The 18,149-nt window shown below is 41.0% G+C and overlaps 1 protein-coding gene across 1 annotated transcript; it reads left to right on the forward strand.

The window, feature by feature from the left end:
* Window positions 1-4,257: 4,257 nt before the first annotated feature.
* On the forward strand, window positions 4,258-17,395 carry msantd1.S (Myb/SANT-like DNA-binding domain containing 1 S homeolog). Its single transcript, XM_018243018.2, has 3 exons — window positions 4,258-4,831; window positions 15,201-15,473; window positions 16,758-17,395. Exons 1-3 carry the CDS (start codon window positions 4,578-4,580, stop codon window positions 16,996-16,998), a joined length of 768 nt encoding a protein of 255 aa, XP_018098507.1. The 5' UTR covers window positions 4,258-4,577; the 3' UTR covers window positions 16,999-17,395.
* Window positions 17,396-18,149: the final 754 nt, after the last annotated feature.

Raw genomic sequence — 18,149 nt, forward strand, 5'->3', positions numbered from 1 at the left:
TTATTTTTTTTTAAAATGAAAATCGGAAAATGGACTTGGGAAATGTGGGAGACTGGGTAACAAGACATTGTGCAGTGATGATGGGAAGCCTCGAGGATGTGCATGAGACTTGCTTTCTCTTGGCTTGGCATGCTGCTCATATGTACAGTTTCTATTATTTACACCTTATATATTATATATTATATATATTATATTATATATTCTTTCCAACATTACAGTAAGTGAAGGAGAAGCTTTGCAGGACAAGAATATTGCTATTTGTTATGCCTGTATGATCGGAGCCATGATAGACTCATGTCTGGAGCCCTGTGTTTCCAAGGTGCAGAGAATAGATATATATATATTTAGATGTATGTTTAAATGAAAGATTGCTGCTTATATTTCATACAATATTAAAGGAGCATTAAATGATCCATTGTTTTACTCTTTTCTAACATTTTTGCTTGTTTTGTCTTTATGTTGGGAACTGCCAACGGGTTCAGGTTGAAATTTGAACAACCGCTGCAGGTCAAACTTGGGAATTAAATTTCACTGCTCCTGAATATTACTTGTCTTGGAACCAGAGGGACACACAGACGTAGAGCACATAGTGAGAAGACCTGGGTGCGGGTTGGGCGCTGGCTCTACAATGGCAACATTTTGCGGATTAAGGTTGGGCGTGGGTTGAGTTTTTCCTGACCCCACACATCACTAATCTGTTGCTCTTCTCTGGGATTGCATCAAGCTGGGATGTTTGGGTAGGTAGTGTAGGTGTGATGGAAATATATCCTGGTCATGTGTCCATTGCAACCCAACCTGTGGTCTACAACTCTTCTATCTATGGGCTATATTTATCAAAGAGTGAAGTTAGAGAGTGAAATTCCGCCTCTATCCATTCATTTCTATTGGATTTTTAAAAGAGTATTTATCAATGGGTGAAAGTGAAAGTTCATCCTTTTGATAAACAAAACCCCATAGAAATGAATGAAGAGTGGCGGAATTTCACTTTAGATGAGTGTGGCGATCTCCAACTTCACTCTTTGAAAAATATACCCCCATGTATGTATCATCTGAGCTGGACTCCAAAGCTCTTACTGAGTCAGACCAAATGTCTTCTTCACCTCCCCATGTGGACAGTTGATGAAGTGCAAATCATTGGCACAGCTGGGCCATGTGTAGTCTTTTGGCCATGGTTCCTTCTGTGGTTGCCCATCTGATGTCACTCATGATGTTCTCGCAGTGATGTCACAGATCGGAATGCTGCTCAGTGTTCCATTTGTAATAAAAGAGAGGGTTCCTCCTACAGGTGAATAACAACAGGGACCTGCTGGCGCCATAACAATTCTCAGCTGCTTATAGATGAAACGATGACATTTCTAACAATTGCCCCACAGCTTGCATTTCACACATATTGTCCGACAGCTTATTGGCCCGTGTGTGGGGCCCTCTGATGGGCTTCCCCAATCGATATCTGCCTGGCCAGATCTCGATTGGGCAGGTTAAAAAATCCCTTCGGATCACGGCCGCATTGATGCGTGTATACGGTCCCGCTATCCGACCGCCCATATCGGATCCATTATGATCCGATCGTTGGGCCCTAGGGCCCATGATTGGATCAGCCCAATATTGCCCACTTCAATGTGGACATATCTGGGAGAGATCCCCTTGTTTGGCGACATCGCCAAACAAGCCGGTCTCTACGTCTATGGCCACCTTAAGTGTTGTGCGCTGGTACGGTTCCCTAGAGACTCTCCAAAATTGAGATTAACAGAAGAGGTGATTGCACAGTGTGATGACGGTTGCATACACATTAGCAGGGCACCGACAGCAACACAATAAATCGTATGCAAGCCAATGAAATAAAATAATTTATTACTCAGACAATGTCATTGGAGGACCGAATACCAGATCCACTAGTCACACTGTGACATCAATAGTCTTTGGAGTCAAAATAGGCATAACTATAAAAACGGTATAAAATACTTTGTGTTCATGTGTTTGTTTGCAGGTAGATACATGAGTTAAAGTTGTGAGTGTTTGTTCTGTATAATACTGTATGTATGGAGAGCAGGAACGTGAAGCTGTGAATACCCAGACTCCGTGTAACTTTGATTTATTTTACCCATAATTAAACAAGCAGCGAAGTGCTCAGATGGCAGGGAATGAACGGCACCAAGTGTTGCTCAGTGTTTGAAGTGCACTTGGCTGGAGAGGGAACGGCGTCAGTAAGTCCTTATTGAGGAGATAAAGGCTTCACCCCACCCAGGTATGTGATTAATATGTGGATCCTGGATCTTCAGCTGCTGAGCCACCTTGGCTACAGGGGTGCACTGACCACCATTATTTAAGAATTGCCACACAGCTTAAAAGGAAAGTGGAAGTGGTAATAACTGAAGCGCAGGACTGAATTCTTATCTGGATCACTTGATAAATACACGTAACAGACTGTGCACGAGTCCCTAGCTCTCTGTGTAGTGCTGTGACCTGGCCCTATCCCTTGCTACTAATCCCTTACCCCTACCTTATCTATCCTAGTCTGTCCCCAAGTGCCACTGTATTCTTAACCCCAGCTCCAGTCTGTCCTGTTCTATGCCCCCTCCTGTGCTCCAGTCTGTCCTTTTCTGTGGCTGCTTCATCCTGTGCCACACATGCTTTGCCATGCACCCGTCTGTCCTGTTCTAAATCATTTACATCCTGCTCCAGTTTGTTCTGTTTGACGCCAATTCTGACATTCTTTAATCTGTCCTGTTATTCGCCTGCTATGCTCCGCTCCAGTCCAGTGTTATACAGTATACCTGTTCCAGTCTTTCCTGTTCTACTCCTTCTCCGGCATGTCCTTTCATAAGTCCACTTTGTCCTTTTCTGAAGCACCACTGTGTCTTTTCTATGCCAGCTCCACCCTGCTCCAACCTGTCCTTTTCCTCTCTGCCCTGACCTTCATCTGCTGTATTCTTTTCCACTCCGGCCTGTTCTATCCTTGCTCCCTCCTGGCCTTTTCTATCCTTGCTCCATCCTGGCCTGTTCTATCCTTGCTCCATTCTGGCCTGTTTTATCCTTGCACCATCCTGGTCTGTTCTATCATTGCTCCATGCTAGCCTGTTCTATCCTTGCACCATCCTGGCCTGTTTTATCCTTGCACCGTCCTGGCCTGTTTTATCCTTGCTTCATCCTGGCATGTTCTATTCTTGCTCCATCCTGGACTGTTCTATCCTTGCTCCATCCTGGACTGTTCTATTCTTGCTCCATCCTGGACTGTTCTATTCTTGCTCCATCCTGGCCTGTTTTTATCCTTGCTCCAAACCAGCAGTCACATTTTACTGAACTGAATATCTAATTTGGTCATTATTTACTGAGTAATGCACAACATGTTTTGGATTGAGTGATCGTTCATCAGATATTTTATTAAGTTAAATGGGTGCCCATGCTATCCGTTCCTGCGAGGCATTCCCTCTCTTACTTAATAACAGCCCAACATGTAACAATATACTGTATATCTGGGTCCCTCTCTTGGTTCCTGGGGATCCAGTAGTGTTGGTGTTTGGGGTTACCTGCTATTTCCTCCATCCTGACCTGTTCTATCCTTGCTCCCTCCTGGTCTGTTCTATGCTTGCTCCATCCTGGCCTGTTTTATCCTTGCACCATTCTGGCCTGTTCTATCCTTGCTCCATCCTGGCCTGTTTTATCCTTGCTCCATCCTGGCCTGTTCTATTCTTGCTTCATCCTGGCCTGTTCTATCCTTTCTCCATCCTGGCCTGTTTTATCCTTGCACCATCATGGCCTATTCTATATAATTTGGTCATTATTTACTGAGTAATGCACAACATGTTTTGGATCGAGTGATCCTTCATCGGGTATTTTATGAAGTTAAATGGGTGCCCACCCTATCCGTCCCTGCGAGGCATTCCCTCTCTCAGCCCAACATGTAACAATAAACTGTATATCTGGGCCCCTCTCTTGGTTCCTGGGGATCCAGTAGTGTTGGTGTTTGGGGGTCACTGCTGTATCCTGCACCCCCAGTGTAACACAGTGTCCACCCATGTCTGTTTCTCTGCTCAGCACTTCAATGTTTAATGAATATTCTGCATAAAAGGCTTTCTTTGTGCTTGGTCTCTCCCTCCCTCCAGCTTGTGAGCCATTCAGCTGCAAAGAGTAACTTAAAAGCTCCTGGAGGAGCGCGTGACCCAAGCACCGTGCAGATCTTTTATTGCAGAATCCTTTTTTTTTTTAAGTGTTTAAAAGCTTTAATATTGAAGGCCTGTCAACTTTGTCCTGATTATTTGGCTTTCAGTTAAAAGGTTTTTGTTGTTGTAGCTTATGCAGTTGCTCTGTTGCCATGGGAACGTGACATCAAAATGACGTTTCCCTGTTTAAAAGCTTTTAACTAAATTCCAGCCTGTCAGACGTAGGCCCCATTTTATGCTCTCAGACTTCAAGCTGTTGCAAAAGGGTTTCATATGTTCCCTTGTCATTCACAGGTTGTTTTCTTTTTATTCCCCCCCAGCCTCCCACAGACACGCATGCCTAGCTGGGCAACAACTACTTAAAAAGCCCCAGATAAACGGCCTCCTCTTTTAAAAAGCCTTTCAGCAGCAGGAGCAATGGCTGCAGCTGAGATTCCCAGTTATATTGTGTCGTCTCAGAGCGAGAAGCACAGGAGGGCCAGGAACTGGACTGAGGCAGAGATGAGGGGCCTGATGCTGGTCTGGGAGGAATATTTCGAGGAGCTGAAACAGACCAAAAGGAACGCCAAAGTTTACGAGCGAATGGCGAACAAGCTCTTTGAGATGACCGGGGAGCACCGCCACGGGGAAGAAATCAAAATCAAAATTACAAACATGACTTTCCAGTACAGGTAAGCGATTTAACCCTTCCAGCTCCGGCTTGTTAACGAATCATTTTATTCATGTTACTCGCTTTCAAAGTCCTTTTTTCCCCTAAAAAAGAGAAAAGCCTGTCGCTGCGCCAACTAAATGCCAACTATGCGCCAACTAAGGGCCAACTAGAAGATCTTTATTTTTAAAGCAGCATTGCGGCATTTACACACTAGCGCCTTGGCTGCTTCTCCTGGGACAATATAAACATAAAGCCTAAAAAGGGGTTCAGCAGTCCTTTAATTATTAATAATATTAATAGGGATTCAGCCAGGTTCGGCCTTTTTCAACAGAAATCGGCTTCAGCCGAATCCTTCTGCCCAGCTGAACCGAATTTGCATATGCAAATTAGGGACGGGGAGGGAAATCACATGACTTTTTGTCACAAAACAAGGAAGTAATAAATGTTTTCCCCTTCCCATCCCTAATTTGCATATGAAAATTAGGATTTGGTTCGGTATTCAACTGAATCTTACGCAAAGGATTCAGGGGTTTGGCCGAATCCAAAATAGTGGATTCGGTGCATCCCTTAATAATAATTTTAGTACCGGTAATGCCCCTTGTGTTTAAAGCTACACACAGCAGCTCCCTAATTTGGATCTTGTGAGGCCATCTTTTGAGTGTCGGTGGCACTGCACATGCTCAGTGTGCTCTGGGCTGCAGGTGAGAGGCTGAGCTTAGGGGTCATAGAATATTATTCAAATATTAACAGAAATAGCTGATCTATTCATCAGTGTTGCATCATGACTTTTATATTCTATATAAACTGTATATCGTGAGTTGTGGGTCCCTAAGTTCAGGTAAGTGTCAGCAGCCCACAGCTGGCAATCACCATAAAAGAAGATGGGGAGCTGCTGGGGCATCTTCAGAGACACAGATCGTTATATTAAAGAGCTGTGCGGGCCTTGCGCTGGTACAGAAGCACACCTTCCCTGCAATTCACACATGCACTGATGCCTCCCAAACTGTGCATGTGCCAATCGCACATGCTCCACCACCAGATTCAGCACAAAGTATCTGCTGGAAGCCTATGAGGGGATTTCTCTATCTGCCAATTTTGCATTTACCATATACAGTAGGTACCTGTGGGCTGCCATCCTAGGCATAGGCCCTATGTGTGTCTGTCTGGTACATACCTGCCCCACAACCCTGCTAAAACTAAGCTTACAGCTGGTAATGAAGGAATAACCTGGGTGAAGATTCTTTGCCAATTTAGGGGAATCTGCTGCCCTTTTTACCCTCAGCATGGTCTTGTGGGGCACTTCTGTAGCTGTTGCCTTGTTGTGGCCTAAAAGTATGTGCAGCCTAGAGCACGTGTAGCCTAGAGCATGTGCAGCCTAGAGCACGTGCAGCCTAGAGCATGTGGAGCCTAGAGCACGTGGAGCCTAGAGCACGTGGAGCCTAGAGCATGTGGAGCCTAGAGCATGTGGAGCCTAGAGCATGTGGAGCCTAGAGCACGTGCAGCCTAGAGCATGTGCAGCCTAGAGCACGTGGAGCCTAGAGCATGTGGGGCCTAGAGCACGTGCAGCCTAGAGCATGTGGAGCCTAGAGCACGTGCAGCCTAGAGCACGTGCAGCCTAGAGCATGTGCAGCCTAGAGCACGTGGAGCCTAGACCTAGAGCACGTGCAGCCTAGAGCATGTGGAGCCTAGAGCACGTGCAGCCTAGAGCATGTGCAGCCTAGAGCATGTGTAGCCTAGAACATGTGCAGCCTATAGCACGTGGAGCCTAGAGCACGTGGAGCCTAGAGCATTCACCAGCACTGTATTCATGAGACGCAAACAAGGGGAAGCACATAGTGGATGATCTGCGAATTAGGGAGCAATGTACAGGTAAGGGACCTGTAATCCAGACTGCATGGGACCTGGGGGTTTCCGGATAATGGATCTTTCCGTAATTTGTCTCTTCATACCTTAAGTCTACTAGAAAAAAATATAAACATTAAATAAACCCAATAGGCTGGTTTTGCTTCCAATAAGGATAAATTATATTTTAGTTGGGATCAAGTACAAGCTACTGTTTTATTATTACACAGAAAAAGGGAATCATTTTAAAAATTTTGGATTATTTCATTATAATGGAATCTATGGGAGACGGCCATTCCATAACTGAGAGCGTATTCTGGATTGTGGTTTTCCGGATAACGGATCCCATACCTGTAGTTATGACCTGCCCAGTGGGTGGACAAGACAAGGCTGCCATTCACTTGCCTTTTTCTTTATCCTACATATGATGTGGAGCACAGCCAGACCCTGAATACAAGGCTTTTTGAATGAGCAGTAAGGAGTAAGGAGATCGTTTTTGTGCCTCCAACTGCCCTAGAACTTGTGCCAGGAGTCATTGGCCCCTAATATGAGCAGCTTAGTAGAACATTCCTTCTCTGCCTATTAGCAATTTTACATACATTATAACTGGGGGCAATCCTATTGTTTATCTGTGCAAGGGCAGTGGAAAAGCAGCTAAGGAATCAATGAATATATAAAGTATTTCTGCTGGTTTTCTGGATTTCTCCCAGCAGAGGACTGTAACGTGCTGCTCCCATTCATATGTATTTATGTCTGTTCCTGCCTATGGGACGTTACATGGAAGAGAAAATATCCAGAATCATTTTACTTTTAGTTGGTCTATTTGCAGAACAATCATTACTCCCTGTGTTCCGTATCTGATATTCAGTTAATGCCCTAATAACATATGCCGCCATCGTTCCACATAGCATTATATAATAGGGATATGAGAGACCTGTGCCACTTTGTAGGTTTATAAGAGAGTTTCCCAGTTCAGGATACAGGCGAAATTAGATATTAGTAAGTGGTGGGGATGGACACAAAGTCACCCCCTGAGTATTTTTTAACTCCCATTGTATTTAATTCTGTGGTTTCATTTATATATTATGTTCTCTTGATCAGGCAGTAAAGGATGATCACATATGGTGTGCACAGAATAGTTCTACTGTTATATAGCATTTATACATGTACTGTAAGTGGGAGCCGCCATATTGGTTTCGTTCACTTAAGCATTCTACATGTACTTTTATTTTTTATTTTTATTTGAGTTTAACAGTTTCAATTCTTAATAGGGATGTAGCGAACCGCCGCCAATGTGTTCGCGAACGCCGTTCGCGAACACCGGCAAAAAAAGCGAACAGTTCGCGAACGGTTCGCGAACTTCGAACGCTCGATAAAATCGTTCGATCGTTCGATCGAAGGATTTTATTCGTTCGATCGAAGGATTTTCGTTCGAATCAAACGATCGAAGCTATTCGATCGAATGCTTTCATTCAATCGAATGCTTATAATCGTTCGAACGAATGGAAATCGTTCGATTTTAGCGATCGAATGGTCGAATGGTCGAACGAAATTTTACTTCGAATCGAACGCGAACACCAATTGGCGAACGTCGCGCGACGTTCGCGAACATTCGGCGGACGCGAACAGTCGAAGTTCGCGCGAACAAGTTCGCTGCAGAACTGTTCCCTAATTCTTAAGCACACAGATCTACATGTACTTTAAAGGGGACCCGTCACCCAATACAATTATTCAAAATCCTATTTTATCACATTAGTCAAGCAAAATGAACTTTAATTACACAATATAAATTATTTGAATCTTGTTTCCTTCAGTCAGGGAATTCATAATTATAACAAGCAGGCAGCAGCCATTTTGTGGACACTGTTATTAAGACAAGTCTTGTATCATCTCAGAATCTTGTTTGTGCACCAGAATGGGGGACCTGATGTCCATCCCCATGCCCTGGCTACACAATTAAATGGTGAAGAGAACGGGGGAATGTGGGGAGAGCAGTGACATCTAGGAAGTGCTGAATGGAAAGTGAAAGCAATTGTCTGCCCCGCCTCTATGCCCAGGGCATAGAGGAGGGGCAGACAATATTTGATTGACAACTGAGATTTTTAATTGAGCTTACAACAGCTATAAATGCTTTAATAAAAAATAGAAATTGGATTTCTTGCTGAATTTGAAAAGGACTTTTATTATACAGATTTTTGTGTCTGGGTGACAGGTCCACTTTAATATTAATGGCACAACTGTTTGCCATACAAATTGCTCAACTTGACTAGTTGGGTCAGTGTTTCTCTCTTTCTACAAAAGAAAGATGGTTTCGACTCCCCGATGCCTGATCCCAATTGCTTTGTACCAATAGTTCTATGAGTTTTGTACCTTCTTATGTCCTGTTGTGCCCATGAGAAGGCAGAGCCATCTTTGTGGCGGAGCACATGGCCACTCCGATTTTGTGGTCCCCAAGTGAGTGTTGGACCATCTTCCTATGGTTCTTCAGCTGCTGGTTACCTACAACTGTACTTAAATACTGTCATGGTTTTTCCAAAACACATCAGTTAATTGTGCTGCTCCAGCAGAATTCTGCACTGAAATCCGTTTCTCAAAAGAGCAAACAGATTTTTTTATATACAAAATTCGGGGGGTTGTGGAAGCACTCTAAAGGCTAAATTAAAGTATATTTAAGTAGAGTGGAAGTGCTACCTACAATGCACTTCCCTGGTCCCCTGTCTCATAAGTAATTCAGTATAAATGCAAGTGCATGTGTCTACAGAACAGGGGTTTTTAGTTACAAAGTTATGATCATAAAGTTGAAAAGCCACCATACCATGTCAAGGTAAACCCCATATGGTGGTCCCTAACTTGTGCCTCTCTGCATAATAGCATTAATTGAAGTAAATGTCTGCTGAGCCTTGGTTTCAGTCTAAAGGTTAAATCCTCCCCCGCCGCCACTACCTTGTGGATTTTAAGAGGGAGTGATTGCCCAAACCAACACCCATTTTTTAAAACAATGTAATGATATACAAGTAGTAAAGGCAAAGTAAAACCAAATGCACAGGTGCACACTTAAAAAGTGTGTATATAAGTATATGTGTCAGTATGGATGTAAATAACTAAAAATATAAGAGTGAACTAAAATAAATAAAGGACAAACAAAATTAAGTGCAATGATAAGTGTAGTAAGTGAAAATGGATTCAAGGGATTTTAATGATCAATTGTGGAGAAAGAAGATGCTCGGGACTTTGGCTTCTTGCCTCCCAAGTCTGGAAGAGGCTGAGTTCAGAGTTACTGCCAGTCAAACATTCTACAATTTTTCAGGATAATTTGGCCACTGAGAGTCTCTGTTTCCCTGGAGAATATTTAAAGTGCAGTAAGGGGCACTAAATTGTACCCCTGCAGCTCAACCCACACAGCACTTGGAATTGGTGGTGCAGAGCCCCAAATTACCAGAAGGCCATCTCCCATTGATTACATTTTATCCAAATCCAAATTTTTCATAATGATTTCCTTTTTCTCTGTAATAATAAAACAGTAGCTTGTACTTGATCCCAACTAAGATATAATTAATCCTTATTGGAAGCAAAACCAGCCTATTGGGTTTATATAATGTTTACATGATTTTCTAGTAGACTTAGAATACAAAGATCCAAATTACAGAAAGATCTCAGAAAACCCCAGTTTCCAAGCATTCTGGATAACAGGATGTCCATTCAGTCAATCAGAAGCTATTTTAGCATTCATCCATATTTACAGTATATCTATATGTATTCCATACAGAACAACCATACTAATTCATCAAATCAGGGATATTATTTTTTAGGATTTCAGTGAAATGTACTGATAATGGGCGAAAAAATGCAAACCAACTACAAATTGTCTCAAAATATCACTCTCTCCATCATACTAATAGTTAACTCGAAGGTGAACAACCCCTTTAAATGAATCTGATCCTTTTAAATTGTAGATTTGTATATACTTTCCTCCTTCCTTCCCTCTGATGAACACAGGTTCTTGTTTTGCACTTCTTTCCTAAGGGAATACAATGAAAACTGCTTTAGCAGAAATATTATAGTGTCCGTTGAGTCACTCAATAAATGACCTTAATATAGTAAAATTAACTTTCCTGGTTTAGTGCCCTTGTTGGCTGTATTTTTATTTATTTTTTTATTACATATATGAAATTAGACAATATTATGGTAATTTTTACCCATGTGTTCTATTACATGCACATTTATGATGCATTTTGATTTGTTGGAGATCATTAGATTTAAATAAGAACTAAACCCTAAAAATGAATGTGGCTTAAAATGCCATATTTTATATAGTGAACTTATTGCACAAGGCTAAAGTTTCAGCTTGTCAATAGCAGCAATGATCCAGGACTTCAAACTTGTCACAGGGGGTCACCATCTTGGAAAGTGTCTGTGACACTCACATGCTCAGTGGGCTCTGATTGGCTGTTGAGAAGCTAAGCTTAGGGCTCGTCACTAATTATCCAGCAGAAAATGAGCTTCCCTGGCTGTAATATAAGCTGATGCTACAGGTTTGCTGATTATTAAATTCTGATGCTAATTGCACTGGTTTCTGTGCTGCCATGTAGTAATTATCTGTTTAATTACTAATCAGCCTTATATTGTGACATTTCTATTCTATGTGTACTGTATATTGTGAGTGGGTCCCTAAGCTCAGTAAGTGACAGCAGCACAGAGCATGTGCAGTGAATCGGCAGAAAAGAAGATGGGGAGCTACTGGGGCATCTTTGGAGACACAGATCTTTACTGCTAAAGGGCTGTGGTTGCCTTGGGCTGGTACAGAAGCACAAAACATCATGTACAACATTTCTACCTACTTCTTTAGTTAAACTTTAGTTCTTCTTTACATAATTTCTGGTTGGGACCATAATAATCTATGCCTTAAATTGCCATGTAGTACCATAGGCCTTTATTGGGGGTCTCCAACATTCAGATATAAAAAGAGTTGGGGAGCAACGCAAGCACGAAAAAAGTTCCTGGGTGGTACAAAATAAGGGCTGTGATTGGCTATATGGTATCCCCTATGTAGACTAGTAGCCTACAGGAGGCTCTGTTTAGCCACACACCTGTTTTTTTATGCAGTTTACACTTGCCTACAAGCCAGGAATTAAAAAATAATCCCCTGCTTTGAGGCCTGTGGGAACATGTTGTTCAAGAGCCACTGGCCTAATCTGATACTGTCATGACTCAGTGCACTTTATTTCCTACCTGTAATAGAAGCAGAGTCTCTTTATCTGGCAGCTGATAATACACTTGTACATTTTAATTGCATGCCAGAATAAAAATATATTACTGGATTAAAATGAACAACACTCATTCCTGGTCTATTTTAGTTGCATTGGATGGGTGGGAAGTAACCAAAATGGGGACATAATGGAACTGTTTATGGACTATGCCGGGTTGATCTATCTCTTGGGCACCTCTGATTAATGGCTCCTTTTTCTCGTTTCTCAGTTATGGCCGAGTATATGACTCACGTTTGACAAGGTCATGTTACAATTGGTCATTTTATGAATTTATCATGAGTCCTTCTTTATTAAGAACCGTTCCCTGGAGTGTGTTCATTTTTCTGGCTAATTGAATTCGATTTGTGAAAGTAATGCTTCTATATTACCTCTCCATGGGGCTTAGTGCATTCCATTTTAACAAATGAAAAGTTAAAGTAAAGTGTTATGTATGTGCTGATTTCATCACGCCCCTTGCCTTGAATACGTACAGTGTGTACATTATCCTGCTTTATACATGGCTTACTATACAATATTATAAGGCAACTAAATTAGACCACTTTGTAGAAATAAGTCCCCACTAATCAGCATGAAATAAGTTCACATTTTGCATCAAGTTATATGTTGCAATCATTTCCATCAAAAAAATAGACTGACAAACAAACCCACTTACTATGGCTAAACTTCCTTGGAACTATACACAGGTATAGGATCCATTATCCAGAATGCTCGTGGTTTTCTGGATAACGGATCTTTCTGTAATTTGGATCTTCATACCTTATGTCTACTAGAAAATCATATAAACATTAAATACACCCAATAGGCTGGTTTTGCCTCCAATAAGGATTAATTATATCTTAGTTGGGATCAAGTACAAGCTACTGTTTTATTATTACAGAGAAAAAGGAAATCATTTTTAAAATTTGTATTATTTAATTATAATGGAGTTTATGGGAGATGGCCATTCTGTAATTCAGAGCTTTCTGGATAACCGGTTTCCGGATAATGGATCCCATACTTGTATAAACTTGGATAACATTCCAAGAAACCTGCGTATTTCATTTGCTCTTGGATTATTGTCCCGACTCCCAGCCTGGCCGGACAAATGACAAACGTAAACCATTTCCATGGCACACCAGAATTCTAAGCCCATTATTAAGTGTAAAGTCATAACTAGGGATGCCCCGAATCCAGGATTCGGTTTGGGATTCGGCCAGGATTCGGGCTTTTTCAGCAGGATTTGAATTCGGCCGAATCCTTCTGCCTGGCTGAATCGAATCCTAATTTGCATATGCAAATTAGGGCCAGGGAGGGAAATCACGTGACCCTTTGTCACAAAACAAGGAAGTAGGGATGCACCGAATCCAGGATTCGGTTCGGGATTTGGCCAGGATTTGGCCTTTTTCAGAAGGATTCGGCCGAATCCTTCTGCCAGGCCGAACCAAATCCGAATCCTAATTTGCATATGTAAATTAGGGGCGGGGAGGAAAATCACGTGACTTTTTGTCATAAAACAAGGAAGTATATAATGTTTTCCCCTTCCCATCCCTAATTTGCATATGCAAATTAGGGTTCGGATTCGGTTCGGTATTCGGCCGAATCTTTTGCAAAGGATTCGGGGGTTCGGCCGAATCCAAAAAAGTGGATTCAGTGCATCCCTACAAGGAAGTAAAAAATGTTTTTCCCTTCCCACCCCTAATTTGCATATGCAAATTCGGTTTGGTATTCTGTCTAATCTTTTGCGAAGGATACAGTGGTTCGGCTGAATCCAAGATAGTGGATTTGGTGCATCCCTAGTCATAACGGACAGTGATGCTAAAAAAATTGCAATCTGATAAGGAATGGAAATATGTAATTTAGACAATTTAGCAGAAATCCACCAAATCTATTTTTTTTTCAATTTGGCATAATATTTCTAATCCTCCACCAAAATTCTTAAATCAAATCTGAAACCTAATTTGCATATGAGTTTAATCAGTAAAAAGAAAAAAATTAGCAAATGGAAAGAAAATATGCACCTTTTATCATCCAAAGGTCTAAACTCATATCATTTTTACGGGTTCATATATGGTTCAACAAGAGTCTTGGACAAATCCCAAACCAAATCCAGGAATCGCTGTATCCTAAAAGCTGCGCATTGTGATGGTACCATGAGATAATATGTTGGGAAAGTATTGTGTGATTGTGATGCTAAAAGATTAGCAAGAGATCATAAATCCTTCAGAAATCATAACAGAATATTTAAGTAGTAATTATTGAAAATACTGGTCATGTTTGTGAAAATGGTTAATAATAGATTGGGGTGGTATGATTTGTGACCCAGTAGACACAAAGGCATCCCTTTAGGCTAAGGGCACACCTGGTGACTCGGGGGGAATTTGTTCCCCTGTCTCCCACAACGACTAGAATGAAAAATCGCCTGCGGCATGGCACACACGGCGCTTCGTTTTCCGAAGTTGCCTCACGAGGAAACTTCGGGCAAATTCAGAATACGAAGCACCGTGGGTGCCATGCCGCAGGCGATTTTTCATTCTAGTCGTTGTGGGAGATTAGTCGCCCCAAAGAAGAGGAGATTAGTCACCATGCAACTAAATCTCCCTGAATTGCCAGGTGTGCTCTTACCCATAAATTAGAAGAATGGAGGTCCCTTATTGAGGTTTGAAAACTGACGTGGCTATAATAAGTGGCCAAAATCAGATAACAGGAAGATGACTTTGGTGGGATTTTTTTTCCATCCTGTAGCCTTTCATGTGTTTCCAGAATTCTCTGATAGCTGAAGAGTGTTGGGCTGTTCCTGGAGTTGTACACCAACAGCTAAAGGGCTGTTTATATAGTGAATAAGGTACCCCCTCTTGTAAATTATAAGGATATTATAAGTTACCGAGGCGTTTCATGACCATATAAAAACATGAGGCCGAAGGCCGAGTGTTTTTATACAGGCCATGGAACTCAGAGGTTACTTCTAATATCCTTATATTTTACAACATGGGGTACTTTATTTATTATAATACACAAGTTTTAGCAAGTCATGTGACAAAAATGATATCACTACTCACCGTTTATAAGGATATTATTTACAAGATATTCATGGCTTTTGTGTATTATATAGAAATAATGGGGTCTTGCAAAGTCTGCTTTGCCACAACTAATGGCTTTACTTGTCTTGACTAACTTGGGATGTACGACATTCACCTTTATTCACAGAAGTGCATTCCCATTACAGACTGGGGAACTGTAGCTACAAACTGAGCAATGTTTCCATTTTTATGCACCTAACTGACTATTTTTGCCCTTGTGTAGGAAATTAAAATGTATGACTGACGGAGAGACCGCCCCTCCAGACTGGCCTTACTTTAAAACTATCGATCGGATCTTATCCAAGCTGCCTGAGCACAACGATATAAAGCTTCAACCAGGGCCCTCCACCTCTCACACAGAGGCCTCACAGTCCCCCTCTGCCAAGTCAACTCCACTTTACTTGTCCTACAATCAGTTCACTTACGAAGAAAGGGAAGACTGTTTTGAGGATGACAATTCAGACAGCTCTGCTAGTCTCCAGTCTTACAAACTGAGGTACGTCATCAGGATCTCTTGCTGTGCCACCTGGCAGAAGAAACACTATAACTATCATTTACGCATAAAGTAAGATGTAAATGGATGTGCATCGGCATAAATGTTAAGTTCATTAATTAAATGAAATTTTCTTAACATTCATTAACCCTCACCCCATCACTGAAGACTAAACCCACTGGTTGGCCACCAAATCCAACTCAACGTTACCACTTGCTATTGTATGGCATGAGCATCTGCTGTAGAGGGAGTTATGGTGGAGTCTTTGCATGATCCAGGGAATGAGTCAAGCAACACCTAATCATTACATATAACTTCCAAATAGTAAGATTTTTAAGCAAGTGCACAATCAACACTGGTTTATATGGCAGGTAGTATAAACTGTTGGCCACATATGCAAGTTTTTTTTTAACTTGAAAGCACGAATTTCTAGAGGAAAAAACCCTCAAATTTTTCATGATTTATTATACCCCGAGGCTGCTAAAAGTCAGAATCCGAATCTCCAAGCTTTCGGAAGTCAATGGCAAAGGTCCCATTTCAAATTTGAAGTATCATGGTCTGTGCTGAGTTTCAGCCAAAAATCCGAAAAATTATGGGGTTTTGAGCGATTTCAAGAAAATTTTTAGTTTCGGCATAAACACGTAAAATTCTGTTTTTTTTTTGCAAAAACCCAAATTTTTCAATTATTTTTCCTAGCTGATTTTAACGAGTTTTTCCAATGATAAATAAGAGTTTGTTTGGACTTTTTTTTTTTACTTAAAAAATCTGAAAAAATAGGATTTTGATAAATATGTATAAGAATAAGTAAACCTTTAAAATAAGTGAATGTAAAATTGATGAGGGGGCTATTCTAAGCACTTTTGTTCATTATTTATTTTCTTTTTATTCCAAGACATTAAGAGACACACGTGCTATTAATATGAATGACTTTTGTTACAACAGCACCACCTGTTGGTCATTTTCTGACCAGTCTGACCACCAAGTAGTCAAGGAAATTGTCAGGAGAAAGAAAGAGGCTGCTCCGATGTTCTTCTGCTTAGGAAAGATTTGAGAAAGTTTCTATTATTTTTCCTAAGCAGAAGAACATCAGAGCAGCCTCTTTCTTTCCTTGTCCTGGTATGCATTCGACTTGTTTACAGAGAAAACCCAGACTTGTATACAGATGTAACTAAATGTATTATCCCACCTGAATACTATGGCCAAAGCATGTAACTATGTGGGGCAGGTACAATAAGGGTAACCTGAGGTCTGATCTGTGCCTAAATGATTGTATCCTCTTTTTTTCAGATCGGGGGAGCGAGCAGTTAAGAGAAGAAAGCTGCAGGCCTTCAGTTTCCAGAGGAAGAAGTTAAAAGTGATGGAGAGCATGTTGGAAGAGCAGAAGAGGTTGAGCAGAGCCATGGAAGAGACGTGCAGGGAGATGCGCCGAATACTGGATCAGCAAAACATCATCCAAGTGCAAAGTCTGCAGCTACAGGAAAGGATGATGAACCTGTTGGAGAAAATGGTCTCTAAGTCAACTCCATGACTCACTGTAGCACGGAGAGCCCTAAAGACAATGTTCAGAAGCCTGAACATAACATTTCCCCATTGATTAATATGGAACCCATGACAACACTGCATACAAAGATAACATGGAGTCATCTTGACATAAAGACTCTTCACACTATTAATCACTACAGACTCTCTGTAGTCTTATCATTCAGTCTTTGAAACTAATAGATACAGCCTGTTGCTGAAGATGAACAATGTCTCCATAAAGAGCGGCACATACAATTCTTGTTGCTTTTCTTACAAACGTTGCCCCCTATTGCCTTCATTTGACTGATCTGACTTTGACTTGTAGCTTAGTCTTCTCTGTGATCTCCAGTTGGCTGAGGTTGGCTCTTGTGTGTTACCTGCAAGCGTCGTTTCATTCAGACATACAGGAGGTATTGCTGAGTTTTGATGGCAATGCCTCCTGTCTGTTAAGTAAGCAACTCTTACAAGAAGTTCATAAGAATAATTTCCACCCTTTCTAATTTGACACCTTGAAAACACACTGAATAGTGAGCAGCAGTAAAAAGTTGGCAATTTCTGGAAATCTAACAGTATTTTTGTTTTTACTGCACAGTTTATGGTGTCATGTGCAGACATGCTATGGGGGTGGATTTATAAATCAAATTCATATTTTTTCCCAATTTGAATTTAATTCAAATTATGGTTTTAAAAACTTGACTGTTCAATATTTATGAAGCTTAAATTTCTTTTTTTTTGAAAAACTTAAATGTAAAACGTTGGCATCTTAAAGCTTGTGAGTTCATGTAGAAGTCAATGGGAGCTGTCCTGGGCAAAATGTAGCAATCTTTTTCAAAATTTTTAAATTATTTTGACAGCTATGTAGATTCATAAAAAAAAGATGTGTAGAATATGAATTCCATGCATTCAAGTTATTTTCAGGGACTTTTTCGAATTTTGAATAAATAGGCAAACATTTATTCGATTGGAAAGGAAAAATGTTGAGTTTAATCGAATGGAAAGAAAACTCTAAGGGGGTTATTTATCAAAGGTTGAATTTCGAATTTATGTGAATTTGTTTTTACTCCAATAAATTCGAATAGACTCACAACTCGAATGGAAGGTTATTTATGAAAATACTTAAACGTCTAATATTCGATTGAATAGTCCTGACCCGAAAAT

This window comes from Xenopus laevis, chromosome 1S, assembly GCF_017654675.1.
Source record: "Xenopus laevis strain J_2021 chromosome 1S, Xenopus_laevis_v10.1, whole genome shotgun sequence".
In the NCBI taxonomy this organism is placed as follows: domain Eukaryota; kingdom Metazoa; phylum Chordata; class Amphibia; order Anura; family Pipidae; genus Xenopus; species Xenopus laevis.